Source organism: Triticum dicoccoides, chromosome 6B (genome assembly GCF_002162155.2).
Source record: "Triticum dicoccoides isolate Atlit2015 ecotype Zavitan chromosome 6B, WEW_v2.0, whole genome shotgun sequence".
Lineage (NCBI taxonomy): Eukaryota > Viridiplantae > Streptophyta > Magnoliopsida > Poales > Poaceae > Triticum > Triticum dicoccoides.
The window spans coordinates 169,573,750-169,585,178 of record NC_041391.1 but is presented as its reverse complement, the minus strand read 5'-3'; the positions used below and the strand labels follow the sequence as shown (position 1 = coordinate 169,585,178).

Genomic DNA, 11,429 nt, shown 5'->3' with positions numbered 1-11,429 from the left:
TCAAGCTCTAAAGAAAGCCCTCGTGGAAGCACCAGTACTAGCTCTGCCAGATTTCACCAATAAATTTGTGTTTGAGACACACGCAAGTGCCACGGGAGTAGGGGCAGTGTTGATGCAAGAGGGGCACCCGGTGGCTTATCTCAGTAGGGCACTTGCACCCTGGAATTTGGGACTCTTAGCGTATGCAAAGGAATGCTTAGCTCTTCTGATGGTTGTTGATCATTGGCGTCCCTATTTACAACATTCAGAGTTTCTCATTTGCACGGATCAACGTAGTCTCTTGAATCTGACAAATCAACCTCTCAATACCCCAATTCAACAAAGAGCCTTTACAAAGCTAGTGCGATTGCAGTTCCAGATCTAGTATAAACCTGGGGTGACGAACCAGGCAGCAAATGCGTTGTCTCGCAAGATTCCCGATGACCAAGCAGAGCTTGCAACACTCTCGGTGTGTCGCCCCCGTGTGGCTCAAAGCTATTTTGGCCAACTGCCGACAGGACGTAGTAGCTCAACAACGCATAACTAAACTAGCACTGCAAGCAGACTGTGAAGAAGGATTTGCCCTTAAGGGCGGTGTGATTAGATTTAACGATCGTATTTGGATTGGAGATGACCCAGAACTACAAACATCACTGATCAAAGCACTTCATGACAGTGCAATAGGGGGTCACTCCGGATTTCACGCGACGTACAACCAGGTGAAACGTCTGTTTGCTTGGAAAGGGATGAAGGACATGGTCAAGAAGTGGGTGCACGAATGCAGCATCTGTCAGGAGGAAAAAAACAAAAAGGATCTCGCCGGCCGGGCTGTTACTACTGCCAATTCCTCAGCGTCCTTGGGCGGTGATCTCGCTAGATTTCATCAAGGGGTTGCCTAAGTCTAGTGGATATGATGTGATAATGGTGGTCGTGGATAAATTTTCAAAGTATGCCCATTTCGTGCCAATGAAACATACCTTCACAGCCTTGACAGTGGCTACCTTGTTCATGGATCACATCTTCGGGTTGCATGGCCTGCCATTGGCATTGATTTTCGACACGGATCGCATCTTCACCAGCACACTATGGCAAGAGTTGTTCAGGGTATCCAAAACACAACTGCGTATGAGTTCTTCATACCATCCGCAAACGGATGGCCAGACAGAACGCGTTAACCAATGCCTTGAAACATATCACCGATGCTCAGTACATGCCTGCCCAAAAAATTGGCTCAAGTGGTTATTTCTCGCAGAATATTGGTACAACACGACCTTCCACTCTGCGCTGGGGAGAACTCCGTTTGAAGTCATCTACGGGACACTACCGCGGGAATTTGGAGTTACACAGGTGGATGAATGTTCTGTTCCTGATTTGGAGAGTTGGCTCCGAGAGCGAGAGGTCATGCGGGAGCTGCTGCAACAGCAACTGAAGCGCGCCCAAGATCGTATGAAGGAGCAAGCAGATAAGCACTGCACTGATAGAGAGTTTCAGGTTGGCGACAGTGTGTACCTTCATTTGCAGCCCTTCATTCAGATGTCAGTTGCTCAGAGACTGTATCAAAAACTTGCATTTCGATATTTTGGACCGTACAAGATCCTGGCTCGTGTGTGCACAGTTGCTTACAAGCTGAAATTGCTTGAAGGGAGCAAGATACACCCCGTGGTGCACATATCACAGCTTAAGAAAGCTTTTGGATCAGGTATGCCAGCCTCGAACGACTTGCCACCAGTGGGAAGAGCTGCCACAATCTCTGGCTACTTGGGAAGACCCAATGCATCTGCGACAGCAGTTTCCGGCATCACCGGCTTGGGGCAAGCCAGGTCCCAGGGGGGGGGGGAATGTCACGATTGACAAGGCTAGTCTACAGGAACAGAGTGTCAACAAGGAGGGGCCCAGTGATCAGTCGAGCAAGGATTGCATGGGTGGCCATCCCGATGCTGGTAGCGTGTGTTAGACAGTGTGTGTGATCTGTCTTAGCTGGGTTGGTGGCGTGGTTCAGTTATCTGTACTCCTATATAGTGTAGAAGTGTGAACATTGATAGGTACACCCAAAACTGTCCCCAGAATAGCCTACATGACTTGCATGCCATTGATTTACAGCATCGGACGGTGTTAAATGGGAGAAACGCTAGACGGGTGCCATTGTACAGCCGCGAATCCCTGCATTCTTGGCCGTAAATCAGTCAAATCGGACAGCTACTATGCCCCGTGTGCATGTGTGGTGTCCAGGTTCTGGACATTTCTCGCATAGGCTACAGTGACTGCCTGCATAGTGACACACGATGGTGACCGCCTGCACAACACACAGTGCACAGCGAGAGAGAGATGCACACATACCGATGCAGAAAAAGCAGCGGAGAGAGATGCACACATACCAATGCAGAAGAAGGATAGGTTCAGATCTTTTATTTTTAATCGGATGGATAGGTTCAGAGAGATGAACTCCTGGACATAGCCAATTAAATGAAGTATTATAATAAAGTACTGCTGTTGCAAGTGTTTTGGCGTTAAAAATTAGTTTTACTTATAATAATGAGTGGTCGCTGGTTCGAGTTGTGAAGGTTAATTGTTATCTAAAATATATGCAAAAACATGATTCATGAGCACTCTTTTTTATAGAAATAACAACTACTCCCTTCGTCCCAAAATATAAGAACGTTTTTTATACTACATTATTAGTGTAAAAAATGTTCTTATATTTTAGGACGGAGGGAGTAATTAACAATAATAATATAACAACTAATGTGTGAATTCAAGTACTCCCTCCATCTAGGTGAGTAAGGCTGGTCATAGTGGGGAGTAACTTAGAGTAGTAACATGCATACGTTACTACTCTATGTTACCATCCTTATAGTGGGAAGTGTCATATGTGTAGTAACATACACATGTTCATTTATTGTCTTGTAGACTCATTTTGCATTGGAAAGCGCTATGTGATGGTAACATATTAGGTTACTCTATTTGCCTCTCTTCTCATTAACTACTTGCCACATCAACATTTTTGCTTATGTGGCATCTATGTTACTACCTATGTTACTCCCATTATGACTAGCCTAAGTCATCTTAGGTTGTGCACTGTGACCAAGGAGGAGGGAAAAATAAGAGAACTTAATGTTTATTTGCTAATTAATATCATTGCATGCAATGAACTGACCATTACATGTCGTGTTTGGTAGTCTCAAGTCATTAAAATCATGTACACCCCATATATCTTATTGGTTGATATGTGAAGAAACAAGAAACGATGTAAATTTAATGCATCGCGCCTAAGTGTTTTGAGATTATTTGATTTTCGTAAGATGACTTACAAACCTAGACGAAAGAAGTACATGGAAGAATACTATGGACTATATTATTTTTGCAAACTCAAGGGTAAATGTCAATGATTGATGTATTGATTAAGCAAAAAATAATAATGGCTACGTTAATCATAAAATTCGGGCGAAAAGCGTAAAAATGCCCAAACAGGTATTCATGATATTTTCTAATGCATTGTTGCACTTTTGTGATTTGATGTGAAGAATTAAAAGCTTCATGAGTTCCCACTAAAAAATATAAATCCCCTTTAAAAAAATACATCATAAATTTATCATAACATTGGTGCTTTAGTTTTAATGGCTTAGTGTCTTCTATTACATACTCCCTCCGTCCGAAAATACCACATTCCTTTTTATCTATTTTGATGACAAGTATTTTTGGACGGAGGGAGTACTAATCTGACATGCGTACAAATTACTAGTATTTTTTTTTGCATGGTTACAAATTACTAGTAAGGGGTAGTGGTGGTGTGCGTGTGAGGGTATCATGTACGTATTATCTGAAGAAGTAACCCGGCGAGAGGAGCTGACCTCCCTCGAACCTTCTTCTGCTACCTCCTACTACCTCGCCTTTCTTCTTCTCTTCACCTACCTCCTCCCAAGATCTGACCAAGAGAGAGAGAGAGAGGGTCCGTTACAGGCTGGCGGCGCTTGACATCGGAGGCGGCCGGCAGCGCACATGCTCGGGGACGGCAGGCGGCGCGCAAGACCCGAGCGTCCGGCGGCGCTTGATCTCAGGGCGGTCAGTAGCGCTTGATCTCAGGGCGGCTGGCGGCGCTTGATTTCGCGGACGGCCGGCGCTGCACAAGATCCGAGCGGTCGGCGGCGCTTGATCTCGGAGACAGCCGGTGGCCCTTGACTTCAGGGATGGCCGGCGGCGTTTGAGATCCTGGTTAGCTGGGGTCAAGCAAGAGTAGGCCATCTACGGCGAGGATGGCGGCCGGCGAGCAGCAGGGCCAAGCAAGAAGAGCTGGGTGATGGTAATCGATTCCTTTACCTGAACATGAACCAAACAAACTTGCAAAAAACTGATTACACCTCCTTAAAGGCTGCGATCTGATTACGTTAACGCTGCCTTAACCATTTCTGTAGCCAAACACCTCCTTTTAACGGACCTGAGCCTGGGAGTTCTTCTCATCTATGGGATCGACGAAGAGCAGCAGCTCTTCTCAACAAAGCAGCGGCTTACCTTAGCAGGTATGCATAGTTATTTTTCGTTGATTAATATGCATGTATCTGCCTCCATAGTTTGCTGGTGCAGAAATCTTCTTGCTCTCCCAACCACCAATCAAAACAACATCTGGCTCAAAACTGCAATATCCTGCAAAACCAAACTGCTCAAATACCCAGCTTCAGCCGACTTTAGTTGCCAACTTGCCATTGAGCCATTGTTCCCAAATAGGTTGCTTGGTATTATGCATCCATTGTTTTCCGTCTAGACTAGATCTGCGAAATGTTTGGAGGAAATATCACCTTATGAGTTAAAACTGTTAGTTGTTCCTTAATACGCTTAGCTCATAATTCGTGTATCTCCTTGCAGAAGTATGGTAATTCATGGTTGAGTACTGCAGTGTGATAATAATATATACCTTGTAATTTTTTTAGGCTGGGCCACAGAAATTATCTGAAGACACACAGGCTACCTGCTGTGCAACATATCTGTCTCAGCTCTGACTTGAGGCGCAATGGCCGAGGTTGTGATTCTCATGGCAGTGGCAAAGATCGGTGTAGCTCTGGGGAATGAAGCAATGAACCAGGCTACTTTACAGTTCTATAACTTTATAACACAGCTAACAGAGCTTCAAGGAAGCATGGGTCGCATCAGAAGGGAGCTCAGGTTGATGCATGAATATCTTTGCCGAATGGACATACGGAATCGCAACAATCAGACATATGAAATCTGGGTGGAGGAGGTGAGAATGCTTGTTCATGGGATTGAGGACATTGTGGATGAGTATTTGCATCTTGTTGGTCAGAAACATGACAGTGGATGGAGTGCCTATCTGAAGAAAGGATTCAAACAACCAAATGTTTTATTCTCTTTAAACAGGGTAGCTTCTTTGGTTAAGGAAGCGGAGGTCAATCTTGTGCACCTGTTCCAGGCTAAAGATCGATGGGTGTCAATGGTAGATAGTGGGTATATGAATGACTCAAGTTACATTGTTGAGAGGTCTCAGCATCTAGCAAGCACTTCACGTTCCCTTGCTGAAGAAGATCTTGTGGAGGTTGATGGAAACAGAAAAAAGCTTGAGCAGTGGTTGGCAGGTGATGAGTTGGAACGCTCTGTGGTAGTGCTGCATGGTATGGGAGGGCTTGGTAAAACAACTTTGGCTGCAAATGTCTACAGGAAGGAAACAGAAAATTTTGATTGCCATTGTTGGGTCTCTGTCTCTCAAACTTATTCCAGAGAAGATGTTTTAAAAAAATTAATCAAGGAGCTTTTCAAAGACAAAGCCATTGTTCCATCTAATATTGAGACCATGGACATCATAAGCCTTGAAGAGGCACTGAAGAATTTTTTAGAGCAGCGTAAGTATTTGATCATGCTGGATGATGTTTGGACTCCTGAAGCATTTCATGATCTTTCTGGGGTGGTTATTCGTAACAAGAAGGGCAGCAGAGTTGTAATCACAACCAGGGAAGGCAATGTTGCTCGACTTGCTTCTCAAGGACAGGTCTTAACACTAAAACCTCTATCAAAGGATGGATCATGGCAACTCTTCTGTAAGACAGCTTTCCCCAGAGATACAAAATGTGAGTGTCCCACAGAACTGACAGAATTAGCACATGAAGTGGTTGACAAGTGTAAAGGCATACCCCTCGCAATTGTCTCTATTGGCAAGCTCCTCTTTGTACGTGACAAGACCAAAGAGGAACTGAAGCGAATACATGACCAGCTCGACTGGGAGCTAGTTAACAATCCAAGCTTGGAACATGTCAGGAATATCCTTTATTTGAGTTACTTGTACCTTCCGACATACTTGAAAAGTTGCTTTCTGTACTGCAGCTTGTTCCCAGAGGACTATCTTTTCAAAAGGAAAAAGCTGATACGATTGTGGGTAGCAGAGGGCTTCGTCAAGGGAAGGGGTGAAAGCACAATGGAGGAAGTGGCTGAAGGTTATCTAGAAGAGTTGGTTCACAGAAATATGCTTCAAGTTGATACAAGAAACCCATTTGGTAGGATAAAATCATTCAGGATGCATGATATTGTACGTGAGTTGGCAGTAGATTTGTGTCGCCGGGAATGCTTTGGTGTTGTTTATGAGGAGGATAAATATATGGAATCTCTTGATGAGATGGATGCACGTCGACTGGTAATACACAAAATGAAGAAGGATATTTATCAGTCAGTATCAGGTGTACACCGTCTCCGCTCTGTTATCGCATTGGACATCAATATTCCATCCACTTTACTGCCTCTAATAGCAATGAAGTCCAGATATATGTCGGTGCTGGAGTTAAGTGGCCTACCCATTGAGAAAGTTCCAGATGGTATTGGAGATCTTTTCAATCTCCGCTATTTGGGTCTGCGTGGTTCAAAAGTGAAGCTCCTTCCCAGGTCTATTGAGAAACTTTCAAGTTTGTTGACACTGGACCTTTCAGGGTCTGGCATGAAGGAGCTGCCTAGAGGCATTGGTAAACTAAAAAAGCTTAGGCAGTTATTCACTGACAAAGCTAGTGATCGATTTAGGAGAGATTTCCGATGCGGCAGTGGTGTATGCATCCCCAAGGGCCTTGAGAACCTGACAAGTCTGCAGACACTAGTATCATTGGAAGCGCAGGATGAGTCCGTTAGACAGTTGGGGGAGCTGAGGCAGCTGAGAAGCTTGGAGATATGGAATGTGAAAGGAACCTACTGTGGACATATATCTGCTTCTCTAGCCGGGATGCGACACCTTTCCTACCTACATGTGAATGCAAGCGAAGACAATGAGGTTCTCCGGTTGAGTGGTCTACCCCCAAACCTGCAAAGGATTAGCTTGACTGGCCGATTAGCGGAAGGCACATTGGTAGAGTCTCCTCTGTTCCAAACTGCGGGGCGGAACCTGTATTCACTGTCTCTATCTTGGTCCCAGATGATACAAGACCCCTTACCATCCCTTTCTCGATTGTCAAATTTGTCAGACCTGATGCTCACCAGGGCGTACAGAGGAAAGCAGATGACATTTCTTGCCGGGTGGTTCCCCAAGCTAAAAACCCTGAGACTGAGAGACCTGCCAAATCTGGAGGTTCTAGAGATGAAGGAAGGTGCCGTTGTGAGCCTCGAAATATTAACACTAGTCAACCTTGAAGGCATGGTGGAGGTCCCACCTGGCATAGAGTTTCTCGCGCATGTAAAGCATATTTCGTTCCGGGAAATCACCAGCGAGTTTTTGACTTCGCTGCGACAATGTCCTAGAACTCAAGGGATGCAGTGGCGGCATACTCTCAGGTGACATTAACCCTGCTGGCCTCGAAATGAGTATGTAAGCCGCTCAACTGCAGACTACTGTTCCACTACCAGTTTCCTTGTGTACTTCACCTTCATGTTTTTATTGGTTTGCTTGTCGGAAGAAAGGATATCCTACAAATACTTCACTTTCCCTACTTGTAGTCACTACTACTGTTTTTGTGATTGTGGATCATGGTATTGTCTATTTATTGGACAGGTCGATTTGGTGCTCGGGCTCATCTGCACCTGAAATCTGAGCCTTTGGTTGTTGCCTTGAGATGGTAAAAAGCGTGTCAGATGCGACAGAGCTGGACCATGGAAAAAAGAGGATACAGGCTATATACTGTATGGCACAGTGCGCACGGGTGGGACAGTTTAGCTTGTGGCGTCGCTCCGTGATTGCGGGCGTCTGAGCCGTGGCTCAGAACTTGTCCGATGCTAGGCCAGGTCGTGAGGGGCCAAACGAGCCGTCCCTGGACTGCACGTCTGTTTGTGGGGTCCGCCTAGAGACATGTCGAGGGTTCGGGACGGCCGGTTTGACGAGCAATGAGGTCGATTGCTGGTGGGGAGGTACCTCGCGGTAATGGCGGGCCTGTTCACCGGTGAGTTTCTATGCCGCAGCGCTTGCCTCTGGATTTTCATGCTTCGATGGATTCCCCAATTCCCCGCCGCTGCTGCTTATTCTGCAGTGGTTTTCAAGGTCCCCACCCAGGGAGGAGTTCGCGGACAGCTTGGAGCAGCCAAATCCCGACACTCTAGGGTTCCTCCGTCTGTCCATGGCCGCTGGGCTGCATCGCCGCGTTTCCACCGCCCCATCGCCGTCGACCCCCGACGCCACCGCTGCTCTCTAGATCTCAGTCTCGCCGGCGCTCCTCACTGCCTTGCTCCCCTCTACTGGACAGCTGCTCGCCGGCGTCGTCTTTCTCCTGTACTGGTCGGCGGCATCTCGTTCTCGGGCACTAACAAGTCCATGTCCCCTTGGTTCTGCACGAGATCTCTAGCCCGACAGCCTCCACCAGACACCACGGGTAACTAATCCAGTTCCTTCATCTTCTTTTCCATGGATTCATGATCCTGAGTGTTGATGCTTGTTGTGAAATTCTCAAGATTTCTATCATGTTGGTCTGTAATTATTGGAACGTGCAAGTATACAGTATGTGAGTATGCAGTAGCTGCTGTTGGTTCACTCCAAAATCATACAGGTAGATTTGGACAGTTTTGTGTAACATGACATCTGGACATCAATCATACTTGTTTCTTGTCAGTATCTGTATTAGATCAGCACAAGTTTCTTAATTGCCATACAACGTTATTGGATAATTTATCTGTTATTAGGAGGCAAATTAGTGCATAAGCACTTATCCGGGCTCACCAACAGTAGAGAAGCCACTACTATTTTCTTGTGCTTTCCGCATCGCAAAATAATAGAAGTCTGGGATACGATAGGTTACATCTTGATGTTTTCTCTAGTAATTAGTGGCCATATTAATCCTAAGCATGTCCTATTAAAGTTACACTGGAAAAATAAAGATAAATGCAGAGGATAAAATGTACAACGAAGATCAAATTGGCCGTGGAGAAATCATACTTTCGTTCACGAAAGAAGGCAATCTTTTCCACATCACATCTGCCAATTCACCTCTAATTAGATTTGTATATCAAGACAAGATTCTTTTCCTTTTTTCATGTCTATTACTCCCTCCGTTCCGAATTACTTGTCGCACGTATGGATTCTAGATACATCCATTTCAGTGACGAGTAATTTGGAACGGAGGGAGTAAATGTTGTCTGTTGGTCAGCTATATATGGATGCTTTTCTTTACAGTGGCCAAGTTATGATATGGAATGTTCAGACAACATTTCTAATGAATTGTAGCACATGGAATGTTCTGAATTTATGCATATGGAATTGTAGCATACCTGAACTAGGATGGCAACGGCACTGGTAAAAGAAATTATAAGATTGTCCGTCACCCATGGCCGTGTGTGTGTTTTAGGTTCCTCCTCCTGGAGGAGTTCACCGACAGCCATGGAGAACCAGATCCAGTACTTCTGGTGTTGTTACCGTCAGGCGAGGCCGACAGATCCGTGCCGGCGGATTCGAATTCTGAGTCTGGATGCCAGGCGAGGCCACGATAGGGCTTGCGGCGGCAGACGGGAGGTATCTCCGGCTCGGTCCGCGCAGTCAGCTGACAGGGTCAACCCCGAGGCATAATGCACCTTTTGTCGGTGGGTTTCTCTCTTTTTTTTTTTTTTTGCGGGGGGTCGGTGGGTTCTCTGACCGTCGCAAAAACAACACTTCATTTCTAGGAGATGGTTCCGGCACTTCCATCTAATACTTGCGGTGGCGTCTAGTCAGGACCTGAAGGCTGAGCTGACTCCTGGTGGTGAGGTGACGTTAAAAGTCTGGAGATGCATACAGCACATGCTGAATGCAAAGGAGAGGATGTACCGCGGGTGGCTCGTGAGGTGGAGGGATTCCGCGCTTTGTGGTACATGCCTTGCTAGTCGGCATTTTTTCTGTGAATTATTTTTTTACTTGCTGGAATGCTGACCCTGGGTTGTTTGGATGTGCTTTCCGGAAGAGCTTTACAGGGCAGACAATGAAGTGGACTGGGATTATATCAGCATGACGATGAACTCTTAATTGATAGGGTACAGAATTGATTAGCTGAAAAAGGTAAGCGTGTTGGATGGGGTAACTGAAGACGTACTTTTTTTTTATCGTATGCTGCATTGTGATTGAATTCTAACTTGTTTTTTCCTTGAATTAAAATTCAGTTGATGTTCCCAGTGCTTTTCATGGACCGCTGGTCATTATACATTCTCGATACTGAGAAGAAGGTTCTGACGGTGTTTGACCCAACCGAGACAGATCCGACAGATGAGATGAAGAGGAAGCACGAGGCATTAGCGAGGAAGTTCCGGTTTAGATTCTGCCACCTGTCCAATGTCATGTTGGGTGCAGGTGCAGGGTTGGTCGAGACGACTGGCTGGACATTTGTGTACCCCCTGGTGGCGCAGCACGAACCATGCATGAGGTGAGTTCATCTGTGTGGATCATGGAAAAAGGAAAAAGAAAATGCCTGCCTTGACACCAATATCTTTGCACCATGCTAGTACAGGTTAGCAGTGTGTATGTCATGCGCTACATTCTGGAGTTCACTGGTCTTTACCTTGGTTCGATGCTTACCCAAGTGAGATATGGCAAACTTGTGGTTGTCTGAAAAGTATGAATATATAACCGAATTGGTGAACTGAATCATTTGTTTCTCGTGTGTTTTTCTACAGGCACAGCTTGAGCACCTAATAAGAAAGAAAATTGCATATGAGGTCAGTGATCATGAAGGGGAACAAGGGAAATATCCTGTATTTCCTGCACAAAGAAAATTTGTACTTAGAGACCTAAGCAGATTAATTAGAATTACGGACGCTGCGAGCAAAGTTGTATGGACAGATTACCCTCTATCTGAATTCGCAATGTCATAACTAACTATTGGTGGCGATTTGTGCTCTTAAAGGCTTGCACGGCTGTGTTTATGACAAAAAAAAAACCTGACTAAATTTCAAAATGGACAGATTTGGGCTATTTGATTGCAGCAACTGCCGTGAGTGCTTGGTAAAAACGTCGATAAGACACGTAAGATGTATTGAGTGGTCAAGGGGGACCGCCGTGAAATTCCTTAGTGTATCGCTGACCG

General features: G+C 45.5%; 1 protein-coding gene across 9 annotated transcripts; it reads left to right on the top strand.

Moving 5' to 3' along the window:
* Positions 1 to 3,809: 3,809 nt before the first annotated feature.
* LOC119323952 (disease resistance protein RPM1-like) lies at positions 3,810 to 11,234 on the top strand. 9 transcript variants are annotated; one of them, XR_005156658.1, is made up of 11 exons: positions 3,810 to 4,276; positions 4,389 to 4,493; positions 4,902 to 7,728; positions 7,946 to 8,330; positions 8,429 to 8,756; positions 9,726 to 9,957; positions 10,088 to 10,220; positions 10,314 to 10,408; positions 10,510 to 10,769; positions 10,854 to 10,925; positions 11,020 to 11,234. XR_005156658.1 is itself a non-coding variant. In XM_037597664.1 (4 exons), exons 3-4 carry the CDS (start codon positions 4,982 to 4,984, stop codon positions 7,983 to 7,985), a joined length of 2,787 nt encoding a protein of 928 aa, XP_037453561.1. In that variant the 5' UTR covers positions 3,810 to 4,276; positions 4,389 to 4,493; positions 4,902 to 4,981; the 3' UTR covers positions 7,986 to 9,015. The 9 variants fall into 9 exon arrangements, 1 of the variants encoding a protein (XP_037453561.1); XR_005156659.1 differs by having other exon boundaries at positions 7,946 to 8,756; positions 10,324 to 10,408; XR_005156655.1 differs by having other exon boundaries at positions 7,946 to 8,756.
* The last annotated feature ends 195 nt before the right edge of the window (positions 11,235 to 11,429 follow it).